This window comes from Podarcis bocagei (assembly GCF_964188305.1).
Source record: "Podarcis bocagei genome assembly, chromosome: 8".
In the NCBI taxonomy this organism is placed as follows: domain Eukaryota; kingdom Metazoa; phylum Chordata; class Lepidosauria; order Squamata; family Lacertidae; genus Podarcis; species Podarcis bocagei.
In genome coordinates, this window is record NC_138133.1 from 7,369,758 (window position 1) to 7,385,596 (window position 15,839).

Consider the following 15,839-nt stretch of genomic DNA (forward strand, 5'->3'; position numbering starts at 1 on the left):
GATGGGGCTCCAGAACAGATCCCGTTTGCATCCCGAGGTACCACTGTATTGTGCTCAGGGTGAGATGGCATGGGAGGCAGAGGCAGCTGTTCTTCGCAACCCGCCAACTTGCCTGCTTTCCTAGGCGTGCTGCTTCTTTGGCGATCACTCGTAGTCGTCCATAAACACGGTTTTAACAATGCGTCCGTAAGTGACTGCGGAGGCCAGTTCTGGATCCGCACGTCCTTCCACAGAGGGGACATTGCTTTCTAGGCAGGAGTTGATCACGGTGTGGGTTTGGCAAGCGTGCTTTCCTCTTAGCACGTTTCTCCCTTGCGTCCTGAGTTTGAGTGTCTTCAAAGCTCGTGACACCTTTGGTAAAGGTCTAATGAAGTTGATATTGAAGTGCAGGCAGCCTTTGCCCTCCTTGGAGGAGGTTGGGTGAGGGGTAGCGTGCAGGACCCCCAGAGCAGGGGGTACAAAGCAAAGGGCTCACACAAGTGCAGCCTGGGGGGGGGGTACTACACATTAGCAACAAGTTTCCTGCACCCACACAAATATACCAGACATCGTTGGAGCCCTGTTTTATTTTTCCACCTATGCGTGGGTGTTGTAGACAAGGGTATCTGGCTAACAGTGGGAGCCTAACCAAGGCTCCTCAAAAGCTAGTCCTGTTGAATTCAGTGAGGTTTTCTCCCAGGTAAGTGGGGTTCGGATTGCAGCATCAGTCACACACTGTGTAGATCCACTGTAGATAAACAGGGTTAAATTACACACATCAAAAGTGCATTGATTTTTATGGGTCTGCTCTGTGTGTGAGTTAGTCAGATAACATCCAGGGCCTTTTTTGTAGTGGGACCAAGGCAGGGATTGCCCTGCCAGAAGCTGGCCATATTGCTGCTCACCTATTTAGGTAGTGCTTTAGAAATTAGAATTTTGACTGCTGCTGGCTTCTACATTAAGGTACAGTGGTGCCTCGCAAGATGAAATTAATCCGTTCCTTGAGTCTCTTCGTCTAGCGGTTTTTTCGTCTTGCGAAGCAACCCTATTAGCAGATTAGCGCTATTAGCGGTTTAGCGGCTATTAAAGGCTTAGCGGCTATTAAAGGCTTAGCGGATTAGCGGCTAAAAGGCTATTAGCGGCTTAGCGGCTTAGAAAAAGGGGGGGGGAGCGAAAAAAAATCGGAACACTCGCAACACGTTTTCGTCTTGCAAAGCAAGCCCATAGGGAAAATCGTCTTGCGAAGCAGCTCAAAAACGGAAAACCCTTTCGTCTAGCGGGTTTTCCGTCTTGTGAGGCATTCGTCTTGCGGGGCACCACTGTATTCAGCTAAGTTTTACTGAGAGCAGACCCACTGAAATTATTGGCCATGACTAATTTGGATCCATTAATTTCAATGTATAGTGGTGCCCCGCAAGACGAATGCCTCGCAAGACGGAAAACCCGCTAGACGAAAGGGTTTTCCGTTTCTGAGCTGCTTCGCAACACAAATTTCCCTATGGGCTTGCTTCGCAAGATGAAAACGTCTTGCGAGTGTTCTGATTTTTCCCCGCTTTCTCCCCCCCTTTTTCTAAGCCGCTAAGCCGCTAATAGCCTTTTAGCCGCTAAGCCTTTAATAGCCGCTAATCCACTAAACCGCTAATAGCGCTAAGCCGCTAATAGGGTTGCTTCGCAAGACGAAAAAACCGCTAGACGAAGAGACTCGCGGAATGGATTATTTTCGTCTTGCGAGGCACCACTGTATCTACTCAGAGTAAAAGTTAGTTTACCTTTTGTTTTGATTAGTTATTAGCTGTTTGTTAAATTTTATCCTTTTTTCTCTTTAAAAAACTGTGTTTTAAAAGATTTTTTTACAGAAATGTCATTTCCCTAGTTAGAGAATATCAATTTGAAGGAGTGTGAGAGATCAACCTGTTGTTAGCATAAGAGTTTTCCTGTAATACATACTGGAGGCAGACCCTGACTTGAAATTGTTTTGGGATGCAGCCAGAACATTGACTTCTGAGATCTGCCTTATGGCCCAGTGTCTGTTGAGACGCTTGCTTTTTTGCAGTCAGGTAGAGAAAGCAAAGTAGGTGTGGCTGGAACTCTTATCCTGCTTTTTTATTCTTTCATTCCTTTCATATTATCTGCTTTCATTCTGTTCTGACACTGTGTTGCATTTGTTTGTTTGTTTGTTTGTTTGTTTGTTTAGTATTTATATGCCACTTAATCATTAGCATCTCTAAGCGGTGTACATAAAATTACAAAAAAGTGTGTTGATTTTTTACCTACCTGTAACTGTTGATTTTATGGTAATTGTTGAGGGTGTATGAGTGGGAATACTGCTGAACTGTGATTCTTTAATTTTATTCATTTATATCCTGCCTCACTACCAGCATGGCTCACAGTTAGGTTTGTCATATTCTAGTTCTCCAGATCCTGGCAGCTTGATTTATATATTATGTAAATCAAGTGAGGATTTGGGAAATTACGCTGCTTTTCTACTCCAGAGTACTCCTTACAAACTCTTTATAACAAGGAAACAGATCATTTGGCTTATTTCTGTATATATCTTGCAGGTGAGAACGAGGGCTGGGCGATAGCTGGTTTTCAACATTGCGATATATCACCACCCAAACATTGTTTTTTAGTGATATATCACAATGTCTGAAACATGGAACTATGTAGGGTGTGTGTGAAGTTTGGGCAAAGGAGCAGTCATTGGAGAACATGTGGGTGGGGTGGTGGAGATCCTGCGAAGAAGCAGTCAAGGAGATTAACAGGTATGTGCTATGTGCACTGCGGATTCCTCCCCTTGCTTGTGTTTGGAGGGCAAACTCCTTCCAGTCCTCCTTAGACAGAAGAAATCCAACTTCATTGCCTTCATTGCATCTCCTAGGAGGCACCCACTGGAGCTGTTCTGTATGGTCCAGAGGTTTATTACTCCTGACTAGGGGGGTGAACCTCTGAAGCACACAGTAACTAGCTGTAACTGAATGGCTAAATACTTCACTGATAAAGTTGCTCGGTTCTGCAGTGATTTAGATGCTGCTATTGTAACAGTACCAGCTGAGATGTCCAATGCAACGTCGAGTCTGGTGTTGTGGGATCATTTCAGTTGATGTGGGCTGAAGATGTGGACAGAATACTTTAAGTGATGTGCTTGATCACCTGCTCATCAGATCCTTGTCCATTCTGGTTTATTAAAGCTACCCAGGGTCAGGTTGGTGATTGCTGCTCAACTATCCCACCCTAGACCCAACAGAGTAACAACTATAGACCAGTCGCCAACACCCCTTTCTTGGCAAAGGTGGTGGAGAGGGTAGTTGCAGAGCAACATCAGGTATTCCTGGAAGAGACTGATTATCTCCACCCCCATCGTTCTACTGAGGTCCAGCGCCAAGGGCCTTCTGGCGGTTCCCTCACTGCGAGAAGCCAAGTTACAGGGAACCAGGCAGAGGGCCTTCTCGGTGGTGGCACCCACCCTGTGGAACGCCCTCCCACCACATGTCAAAGAGGAGAACAACAACTACCAGACTTTTAGAAGACATCTGAAAGCAGCTCTGTCTAGGGAAGCTTTTAATGTTTGATGGATTACTCTATTTTAGTATTTTGTTGGAAGCCGCCCAGAGTGGCTGGGGAAGCCCAGCCAGATGGGCGGGGTATAAATAATAATAATAATAATAATAATCTACAATCTGGGTTCAAACCTGGTTTTCGAACTGAAACAGCCTTGGCCATTGGACGACCTTTATCGTGAGACGGACAAGAGGAGCGTGACCATGTTACTTTTTGCTTTATCTCTCAGTGACTTGATGCCATCGATCATGGTATCCTCCTGCATTGACTCAGTGAGATGAGTATCTGAGGCATTGTTTTACAGTGGTTCTGTCCCTGTCTTCAAGGCGGTTTCCAGAGAGGTGCACTTGGTGAGTGTTCCTTGGCCCCCTGGCATTTGTGCTGTGGGGTTCTGTAGGGTACTGTTTTCTTTCCAGAGCTATTTAATATCTGTATGAAGCTATTGCGTGTAGTTGTTAGGTGTTTTGGAGAGAGGTGTCACCAGTATGCTGATGACATGCAACTCTTCTCCGTAACAACCTCATCAGGAGACACTGGAAGCTGTGGGGTGGTGTCTGGACGCAGTGATGGACTGGATGAGGGCCAATGAACTGTGCTTGAATCTTGGGAAGACAGGCTCTTTGGGTGGGTGGTTCCCATGTTTGGGCAATTGGCAAGTTATCTGTTCTGGATGAAGTTGCACTCCCTCTGAAGGAGCAATTGCATAGCTTGGGGGTACTCCTGTAGACACCTTTGTCCCTAAAGGCCCAAGTGTCCTGTGTGGTTAGGAGACCTTTTACCAGTTTCCTGTGGTTCACCCAACTATTGCCATTCCTGGACAGGGATAGTCTGACCACTGTAGCTCATACATTGGTAGCCTCCAGGCTAGATTACTGTAATGATGTCTATGTGGGGCTACCCTTGGGTCTGGTTTGGAATGCTGCAGCCAGAATGCTGTTGGGACTTTTGGTCAAGAACGTGTGACACCATTGTTAAAACAGCTGCATTGGCTGCCCATCTGTTGCCAAGCCAGGTTCAGGGTTCTTGTTTTGATTTTCAAAGCCTTGGACAACTTGGGTCCAGAATATGTTAGGGATCTCCCGAACCTTTATATTCCAGGTCGACCACTGAGATCACCTGCAGGAGCATCTTGGGTGAAGTGGTGAGGCTCATTTGGCAACAATGAGAAATCAAGTCTTTGGTCCATTTCTGTGGAATGCCCTGCCAATATATATTCAGTGGGCACCTTCTGTACCAGTTTATGTTTGCTGAAAACTTTTCTGTTCCTCCAGTCCTATGCTGGCAGTTAAGAGCACCCCCATGGTAAATTTAATTTCTTTTTCTTTTAAACTTCTCTTTTTAACGTCTTATGATGCTATTGTTTGGTTTCGTATTTTTATACTGTTGTAAACTGCTATGATATATTTTTAATGATACAGCAGTATATTAATAGTTAAATAAATAAATAATATAAATAAAACTATTAAGTGCAAGGCAAAAACATTCCTCTTCTCCCAGGCCTTAGCTTTGGCCTTTTAAACTGTGATTTTGTGTATGTGTATGAGGGTTATTGCTTTTGTTTGCTATTACGTTACACATTTTTGTGTTTCTATACTGTAAACCGCCCTGTGATTCCCAATTGAATCACAATTGAAACTTGATATATAAATTTAATAAATAATAATAAAATAAAATAAATAAAATAAAATAATAAAATAATAATAATAATACTGGTGAAATCACCCCATGTAAATTGTTGCCATTAAGAGGAATGCAGATGAATAAAGTTTAGGATTCCCCGACAAATGTGTTTACTGCAGAGTAATTGTAGCGTGTTTTATTTATTCAGGTGCTTCTTCCCTGGTCTTCAAAGCTAAAAGCCATCACAAGGTGACTTAGAATATTAAGCTAGTATAAATGCAATGCAAAGCAATAAAAATTCAGGCTAGAAAACAATTGCAGTAAAAACAGCTGTTTAAAATAGAAAAAGAAGACAGTCAAAAGGTCTTTTGAAGACCATACTTAAAAACCACGAGGAAGGGGGCTTTGACAGATCTGCTGTAGAGTGAGTACCACAATAGCAGTGCTACCACCAAGAAGGTCCTGCCTTCAGTGTATCTCTCCACTCCCTGTTTTTGTCCTTCAAACTTTCAGAGATTTTTCTTGATGACATTTTTCTTTGTGCTGCAATGACAGCTTGTGGAGGAGACCAGATGCAAGAGCAAGAACTTAAAAGTCTCTTCTCTCATGTTCAGTCACTTCAGCTGAGATGTGCATTTTTTGATGTTTGTTCCACAACAACAAGGCAATCACCTCACCTTCCTCCAAGCATTTGGCAGAGCGATACTCCTATATACAGTGGTGCCCCGCAAGACGAATGCCTCGCAAGACGGAAAACTCGCTAGATGAAAGAGTTTTCCGTTTTGGAGGTGCTTCGCAAAACGAATTTCCTATGGGCTTGCTTCGCAAGACGACAATGTCTTGCGAGTTCCTGCTGGTTCCCCCCCCCTTTTCTAAGCCGTTAAACCGCTTATCAGCTGATCTGATCAGCAGATAAGCCGCTAAAAGCCGCTAATAGCGCTAATCCGCTAATCCGTCAATGGGCTTGCTTCGCAAGATGAAAAAACCGCTAGGCGAAGAGAATCACAGAACGGATTCTTTTCGTCTTGCGAGGCACCACTGTAGTTGGAAGATGTAGAACCCTTTCACTAGAGTGGCTGGGAAACCCAGTCAGATGGGCGGGGTATAAATTGAAGAAGAAGAAGAAGAAGAAGAAGAAGAAGAAGAAGAAGAAGAAGAAGAAGAAGAAGAATTGGCTGATTTCAAAGCTGCACCCCTATCTGGACAGGGATAACCTAACTTCCGTTGTCTATGCTCTGGATTACTGCAACACATTAGAAGTGGGACTGTCTCTGAAGATGGCTCAGAAACTTCACCTGGTGCAGAATTCAATGACCAGGTTGCTCCCAGGGCAAGACAGTTTGAGCATATAACACCAAACCTGGCCTGACTGCAATTCCAAGCCCAATTCAAAGTGCTGGCTTTGATCTATAAGGTCTTAAATGGCTCAGCACTGCTGGATCAAGATGGAGACAATAAAATTTCAGAGCTTTGAAAAATTGAAAAATAAAGTGCGAGATTGGCTCCATTATTATCAAATGATGGAGGCATACAATTTGGACAAAAAAGTTGGTTTCCAGGTGGAAAAAATCAAAATTGGAAACAGATTTGCTAGATTCCTAAACTAAGAATTTGTCAAAAATGTATAACTTGCTGTTGAAATGGAACACTCAGGATGAAACGGTGAAATCTGCTATGATTAAATGGGCACAAGATGTTGGACATAACATAATGATGGCTGACTGGGAACAGTTATGGACCACAGGTATGAAATTCACGGCATGTAATGCCCTAAGAGAAAATTTAATGAAAATGATTTATAGGTGGTACATGACACCAGTCAAGCTTGCAAAAATTTACCATTTGCCCGACAATAAATGTTGGAAGTGTAATGAGACTGAAGGTACATTCTTTCACCTTTGGTGGACATGCCCAAGGATTAAGACATTCTGGGAGATGATTTATAATGAAATGAAAAAGGTATTTAAATATACCTTCCTGAAGAAACCAGAGGCCTTTCTCCTGGGCATGGTCAGCCAATTGGTGCCAAAGAAGGATAGAACTTTTTTATGTATGCAACAACAGCAGCAAGAATACTCATAGCGAAGTATTGGAAGACACAAGATTTACCCACCTGGGAAGAATGGCAGATGAAGTTGATGGACTATATGGAACTGGCGGAAATGACTGGCAGAATCCGAGACCAGGGAGAAGAGTCGGTGGAAGAAGACTGGAAAAAGTTTAAAGACTATTTACAGAAATACTGTAAAATTAATGAATGTTAGAAAAATGTTGGAATGAAGTTATATGGCTTTAGTAGAAACGTTATACGGAATTAAGTATAAATAGATTAATAGAGTATTAAAGGAAAAAATAAGGTTAGAATGAGTTAAGATAATTATAGGATAGAAAACAGAGGAAGATGGAAAGGAATTGCTGAAACAATTAACAGAAGTGGAATACAAAAAGGGAGGTGTGAGGAGGTCGTGGAAATAAGTGAATGAAAGATGGGATAATGAAATTGTTTGATCTATTTTATTGTTTTTGTTTTGTTAGCTTAATGTATTGTATTGTCTTTTAGTGTTTAAATTTTTGGAAAAGTAATAAATATTATTTAAAAAATAATAATAAATGGCTCAGCACTGGAATACCTCAAGGACTGCTATAAACCAAACTGGACTCCGTAAGCATCATCTGAGGCCTTTCTGCATGTGCCCCCTCCACAAGAGGTCCAGAAGGTGGACATGAGAATGGGCCTTTTCTGCGGTGGCTTTCTGTTTATGGAAGTTCTCCTAGGGTCTCCTAGGCTCATCTGGTGCTTTTGTTATGTAACTTTAGACACCAGGCAAAAATATTCCTCCTCTCCCAGACCTTTGGATGATAGTGAGGAAGTAGAAGAGTAGCTGAATTCTTGTATATAGAACTCTGTAACTAGTATTTGAGTTTATTTTTTTCTTACTCCCACCCCATCCCTTTTTCCTTTTATGTAGTGTCTTTTGGATTGTAAGACTGAGGGCAGGGACTCCTTTATTAATCTGTAAGATGCTCTGGGAAACTCCTCAGATGTGGAGTGGGATAAAAATGCTCTAAATAGATAAGTAAAATAAAGTTCCTTTGTCTAAGATCTCTAAGGTTACTGTAATACTTTGAACAAAGAGGGGAGTGGATTTAGAATTGGTAGTTAGAATTTATACACTCTTTTGGGTGTTCCAGGTTCTACTTAAGGCATGTAATTTTCAACACTCAATACTCTGATAAAGTTCTATGTCAATTTGTAATAAATTTTGTTTTTATTGGTATCTGTGATGAATATTTTAGATTATTCTTTGTATACTGCTTAGAGGCTTTCTCTCAAGTAAGTGGTATATAAATTTGGTTAAATAACTTTATATCCATGACCAGTAATACAGTTCTGACAGTATTATTATCCCCATATTGCAGGTGTGGGGCTGACCGGTTGACAGACAGCTAGACATTTTCCGCAGAAAGTCACCTTACCCATCAAAGGCAAGATTTCATGTGGATGTCTGTGGATCTTTTATCTTGCTCCCAGAGACAGCCAGGCAGCCCCTGTTTCAAAAGAACACTTCACTCATTACATATAAGTTGAAAACTATATATACTCTCACCATAAACACCACATCTATGAATAATGATTCCTGATTTCTTTCTAACTTTCCAGCACTAGACAGATTTAAATTTTTCGTCTCTCTCCAGTCCTTTCTGTGAGGACAATCGCTTTACAGCACGCTAATGGTCTGAACAAATTGACAGAATTTCAGCTACCCACTGTCTTCTGATTTCCTTTGTGCTCAGATTCCTGCATTTATCTGAGAGAATTCCATAGGAGTTACTTCTGAGTAGGTGCAGTTAGGATTGCAGCTTTGGTCCATTTGTTGCCCTGTCTACTCTAGCAGAACATGGGTTATGTTGAGAGAGTTTTGTATGATGAGGTTGCAGGGGCAGAGAGCATTTCAATGGTTGAATCTGGAAGTTTAAGCCTTGATAGTGTGTCAGGCCTGAAGGTTTATCTGCAACTGGTGTAACCTCTCTGTATCTTGTACGTGTACAGTGGTACCTTGTTTTGAGTCTGGGATCCGTTCTGGAGCCCCGGACACTCAACGAAAGGGATGCTCAACAAAGTGCTGCTCTGCGCACACACGCAGAACAGTTTGTGCTTCTGCGCATGCGCAAAGTGCAATTTAGTGCTTCTGCGCATGCACGAGCGGCAAACCTGGAAGTAACCCATTCCGGTACTTCTGGATTTGCTGCGGACGTTCGCCAAAATGGACGGTCAACGGAGTGAAGGTTTGCAGAGGTATTACTGTATCTAAAACACACAGAGTTAAATAAGTTCATACTGTAGTAACAAGTTTTTTTTATGGATCAGCACTGCCAGAGGAAATTAATTTAGAACAATTTATTTAAACTTCTCCATTTCTCTTATGGCTAATTCTGTATAAAACCACAAGCTATATCATCAATATCATTTTATTTGTATGTCGCCTTTCCATAGTTAAAACAATGCTCAAGGTGGCTTACAACATGACAAGATTTACATAATTACCAACATAACAAAAATCATAAACAATAAACAAAACACATCAAAAGGTACGCAACCAAATGGAAAACAATTTCCACATAAATCACAAAATCTAAAACTAAAAATACATCTAAAAATAAATATATATAATATATATAAGCATGGCATGCACAGCAAACAAACACAGCAACTTCTTTATTCAGGGATCTGATCTCCTCATACACTACAGAGTAGAGGATTTCTTCAAAAGCTGCACTTAGACTCACCTATTTGTTGCTTGCTTGCAGGGCTGTCCCAAAACATTTTGCTGCCTGAGGCAAAGGACAAGATGGCAACTCTCCCATTCTAGTCACAAAAGCTGACCTGACGGGTAGCTGAACATGACTTCAACACTGACAACACCGCTGCATGATTTTTTCCTATTTTTTCCCCAAACAGCTTTGGGGAAAAACTGAAAAAAACTGGTTCCCCCCCATTTCCCCCCAGTTTTTTTTCCAGGCCTTCCCATCTCTAACTGCACCTAAGGGCAGTTTCAGATGTGGCAGCAGAGGCCACCTAGCACACAAAGATTGGGGGGGGGGGCTTCCTGTTGGTATATGCTACCTGAGGTGGTTGCCTCATTTTGCCTAATGATAGGGCTGTGACACTGATTGCCTGGCTTTTGGGACTTTCTGATGCATAAGTGACCAAAATGAGCTAAATGATTTAGAATGGAATAATGAAAACATTATAGTCAAACAGCAGGTTGGACATCCGAAGGAGTGTGCAGCTTTTTGAAACCTTTTGGGCAGCTAGCACATTATTTTCTTAATCTACCATTGTGTTCTACAGCATTCTTATCTCCTGCTTAAATTGTTCTGCTGTGCTTTATTATTTACTGCTTGAAAGAATTCTTAAGACACTTGTGTGTAAACCTCCGCACCCTGGCAACTTTTCATTGCGTGTTAGTGCTCTTAATGTAATCTTTGTGGCAATTTGTAAACTTTTGATACCCCTTAGTATGTGCCAGTGTTAGATATGTGCACACTGCAGGCATGTTCTGTGCAGTTTGTCCTGCAATTGAATACATGCCAGTGGTTTTGATGTCTATTATAGCCCGTTTCCATGGAATTATAGTATTGACTCTTAGGCTCTAGGTGAATGTTTTCTTGTAACTTGGATGCATGAGCTGCCACTAGGCATGTGGCATGTCTTTACATCAGATATGTAATGAGACTTTAAAAAATGATGACCTATTCCTTTTTTAAAAGGCCCTTTTATTACAAATTGATATACTGTATTTTTCCATGTATAAGACTAGGTTTTTAACCAAAAAGTTAGGTTTGAAATTGGGGCTCGTCATATACATGGTGTCTTCTTAATTTGGAATCCCCCAAAATAGGGGGCGTCTTATACATGGAAAAATACAGTATTTATTGGTTTGTCTGGCTTACTGTTCATGGTTTGTTTAAACCAGGGTGGGGGAACCAATGAGGAGGGGAGAAATAAAGTTGTCTTTTGAAAACATTGCAAGTAACTGTTGTTTGCAAAAGACACCTTTTGCAAACAGCTTTCAAAAATTCCCTCCACCCCTGTAAAATGGGGCGATGGGACAATTTTTGCCAAAGGGAGAAGTCTGGTGTGCAGGCAATGCTTTCAAAGGGCAGTCTTCTTTTGAAGCCTGATCTTGCTGTCATCTCAAAGAGGAACAGATTCACAAAGGCTTTGGGGAGTCTCTCACACCAACTCCATACCACCCTGCCTCTGAGATGGCAGTGGGATTAGTTTTAAAAGGGAAGCAGGGGAGGAGCTCACTGTATTCTCAAAGGTTGGCAGAAAGAAGCAGTCGATTCGAAGCACCGCGCCGCTCACCCCACGTCGCTCCGGATCCCCGAAACCGGGTTTCCCCGCAAGTAGGGGAGGTGCAAAAGGTGCCAGCCGAATCCCACGTCCACAGCCTTCTCCCGCCTGTGGTTTTTAGTGGGTCTCCGCCTCGCCGTGGCGGTCCACACCATGATTTCCACGGAGCGGATTCCTCCCGATCAGAGGAAATCTGCCATTGCCGGAGGCGCTAACCCGGAAGTCCCTTTAGGAGTTCCCTCCCTTCTCTTTTAAATCTCCCCTCTCCCCTTAATCTTTATTCTCAAACTACCGTATTTTTCTATGTATAAGACTAGGTCCCCCCGCCCCCAATATGTCAAAAATCACTGGGTGTCTTATACATGGATAGTGCCGAGGGTGGACTGGCAATTGGTTGTTTCCCCCCAAATAGGGGGCATCTTATACATGGGGGCATCTTATAGACAGAAAAATACGGCAATTTAATCTCTCTCTTTAGATCCATTCCTGGAATCATCCTCTAAAACCCACACATCTGTATGGGTTTATTATTATTTATTATAAGTCTTTTTATATGGTCTGTCAATGATATTCCCATCTCAGTATGCAAAAGCAATCTGCAGCAGGTTTTTTATTTATTAAAAATAAAAAGATTTATGCTGAGTTGTTCTCTGCCAACAATGGTTTTTGACCTGGCAAATGGGCAAAAGTGTCCGTCTGAGTGAGAAGGGTGGAATTTTGAGCCCTCCGTTGCTGTCAAAGCATTCATGCAGACTGGCTGCTTTTTCTCTCAAGTGATATTGCTGCCTAACTGTTGTGGAAGGACCAGAAGTGGGCAGGTCCAAGCTAAGCTGCCTGTAGGCCAGAATCAATGAGTGCGGGAGCAATTTGGGGAGGAATATGGGTTGGAATGGATTTGATGTGTCATGACTTCCTGAGCCCATGGGGAGTGAGTGATGCACAAGTATTGGTACTGGGGAGGATATAAGTGCATTTGATGATGGCACAAACAAGCTATCTTTAAAGGTGGGGTGAATGTGTGTCTCTGGGAGGGAGTGGGTAAAAAAAAAAGTAGTCATTTTTCCTTATTTATAAGCTTTAGGTGTCTAAAACTTGTACTTCAAGATTGGTTTTTTCCCCCCTCCCCAGATTATGTCTACTTTGAAAACTCTTCAAGTAATCCATACTTGATAAGGAGAATAGAAGAACTCAATAAGGTAAAAAACACACACCAGTGCACTCAGTGACTTTTGAAGGTATTGGCTGTACTTGTTAGCTTTGCTAACAGTTTTTATAATTTTCAACTAACTCTCAGTTACCTTTTTGTAAAGTGGTAGAATAAAAGAAAATATTGAAATAGGGGGTCAGCACATGGAAGGAAGAAGCAGGCAAACTGTCCCTAACCCATCCCCACTAATCCCCCTGGCCCACCACCCACTATTCTGCCATGCAGCACAAAACTTCCAGATAAAAACCTGGCAAACCAAAGGCTTATGCCGCCTAGCAGACTTTTACAAAAATAACAAACCCACATTGACACAAGAAATACAAGACAAACTAGGAGACACCCAGATACCCTGGCTGACACACCACCATTTACATGCCTTCTTAAACAATACAGTGGTATCTCGGGTTACATACGCTTCAGGTTACATACGCTTCAGGTTACATACGCTTCAGGTTACATACGCTTCAGGTTACAGACTCCGCTAACCCAGAAATAGTACCTCGGGTTAAGAATTTTGCTTCAGCATGAGAACAGAAATCTCGTGGTGGCGGCGGCGTGGCAGCAGCAGGAGGCCCCATTAGCTAAAGTGGTGCTTCAGGTTAAGAACGGTTTCAGGTTAAGAACAGACCTCCGGAACGAATTAAGTACGTAAGCAGAGTTACCACTGTACAGTAGTGCAGTGATGTCCAAACTTTTTTCAAAGAGGGCCAGATTTGATGAAGTGAAGGGCCATGGGGGCCAACCAAAGTTGTTAACCTTTTTTTAGGATTGAAGTTTTTTTTTGGATTTTACCCTAAGAAATAAACTGCTACAGAGGCCGGATTAAACTGACCGGCGGGCCGGATTAGGCCCCCAAAACGGACTTTGGACACGCCTGCAGTAGTGAAGTCAGCAGCAGCTAGGCCCATGATAATCTTTGAAAACCTCCTCCTAACAGCAAAGGGACACGGCAAGGGGATGGTATCCACAATATACAAAATACTGCTCCAAAATCCCACAAAACCCATCAACATAATCAAAAAACAATGGGAGGATGACATAGACCCCACCCAATGGACTAGAATGTGGTCTAAGCCTCCCTTTAAATCCATCCCAGCTAAAAGGAAAGAACTCAGATTGTACCTAACGCAAAGGAAACTAGTGCTGATACGCTCAGGAGTCTCACCAAAATGCTGGAGAGGCAGCGCCTCCACAGCACATACCTCCCCATGTGGTGGGATTGTCCTGAAATCCAAAATCTTCTGGACATCAGTCATGCAAGAAATATGCAAATAACTTTGCGGCTGCTTTGGGGTTATTCATTGTCCTATTTTGAAGTGAAAGTGTCTGCCACATTTAAAAATGTTTCCCATTCATTTCACTTGGACATGCTGCTCAGTTTCCCTTGTAGGAATACGAACAGCTATAGTTGTATATGGTTATAGCTGGGCATTAAGATAATGTAATAGAATTTGAAAATTGAGTACAGTGGTGCCTCGCAAGACAAAATTAATCCGTTCCGCGAGTCTCTTCGTCTTGCGGTTTTTTCGTCTTGCAAAGCACGGCTATTAGCGGCTATTAGCGGCTTAGCGGCTATTAACGGTTTAGCAGCTATTAACGGCTTAGCGGCTTTAAGAAAAAGGAAACAAACTCGCAAGAACTCGCAAGACGTTTCGTCTTGTGAAGCAAGCCCATAGGGAAATTCGTCTTGCGGAACGACTCAAAAAACGGAAAACTCTTTCGTCTTGCGAGGCATTCGTCTTGCGAGGCATTCATCTTGCGAGGTACCACTGTATGAAATAATTGCATAAATATAAAAAGTCCATAGTGCTGACTCAGATATATGACAAAAGTTTGCTTTAAGTAAATCCTGTTCATAGACAGTCCTATAAATAGCCCTGTACAATGGCAGCTTATACATAGTATAAATATTATATCAATTTCATTGAAAACTGGCCATTTGTGTGATTCTTAGTGCCTTTCATAATTTCATAATGATTAATCGAAATGAGTAATTGAAGCAACCAAAACAAGAGGTTAACGGACAGCATGGATAACTGTAGGAACTCTGTAACTCTCCAGTTCAGGTTGAAGTTAATGTGTCTGATTTCCCCCAGAGCTGATCTCTAGGTTTTAATTAGAAAATTGTCTTAAGATCTATAGTAACAGAATATAGTTTGATGTTTAGAATATTACATCGGACCTTTTTCCTTCACTCACTAATGATTGTGTGTACTAATACGCAAAGAAAATTAATCAAAATGAAATCATTTGGTTGCAAAGTACATGATAAATTGAGTATTATAAAATTTGCATTCTGCTTCATTTTGGTTTTTAGTATTGGTGTTCTGTGGTGTAGTTAGTAATAAAGCATTTATATGCCTACCATTTAAGCTTCCCACCTGAAATTAAATTTTTATTATTATTTTGCTCACTATGACAGACAGCCAATGGAAACGTAGAAGCAAAAGTGGTGTGTTTCTATAGACGGAGGGACATCTCAAGCACATTAATTGTACTGGCTGACAAACATGCAAGTAAGCTTTCTATATTATTAACTTAAATTATAAACTGTTTACTTAGTTTTAAATAACATGCTAAAGGGAGCTGCTGGATGGAACGCAGTGTTGTGCTCTTCCAATTGTTTTGTCTGCACAAATGTTCAAGCATGCCAGACAGAATGATTCCCCCCTCCCCACTCCTCATGTTCCACCCTGGGGGTTCTCTCAGAGACTCTGAGATTACATCCACAAGCTCCCTTGGGGGCAGCTCATTAGGCCTTGGAGATTTGAATTCATTTAAAGTAGCTAGGTGTTCCCTTACCACCACTATTCCTGTCTTGGGCTGCAGCTCCTTCCTTCCATCATTTATTCTGTTATCACCAGATGGGCATTGCTTTCCTTTTGGGTGAAGACAGAGGCAAAGTACCGTATTTTTCGCCCTATAAGACGCACTTTTTCCCCTCCAAAAATGAAGGGGAAATGTGGGTGCGTCCTATGGGGCAAATGCAGGCTTTCGCTGAAGCCTGGAGAGCGAGAGCGGTAGGTGCGCACCGACCCCTCTCACTCTCTAGGCTTCGCGGATCTCTCGGCAAGCAGCAGGAACGCTCCCGCTGCTTGGGGAGAGTTGCCG

At 42.2% G+C, this 15,839-nt stretch overlaps 1 protein-coding gene across 4 annotated transcripts in view; it reads left to right on the forward strand.

The window, feature by feature from the left end:
- Positions 1–15,839, forward strand: part of MTA1 (metastasis associated 1) — a 65,590-nt gene that overhangs the window by 1,253 nt on the left and 48,498 nt on the right. For 3 of the 4 annotated variants that reach the window (XR_014011045.1, XM_081206358.1, XM_081206360.1), the window contains exons 2-3: positions 12,650–12,717; positions 15,151–15,244. Coding sequence is in view for 2 of the 4 variants with exons in the window: in XM_081206358.1 (XP_081062484.1) it covers positions 12,650–12,717; positions 15,151–15,244 (162 nt within the window). In the remaining 2 variants the exon portion in view is untranslated. Of the gene's footprint in view, positions 1–8,580; positions 8,647–12,649; positions 12,718–15,150; positions 15,245–15,839 lie in introns of all 4 variants that reach the window. The other variant, XM_081206359.1, reaches the window with a different exon arrangement.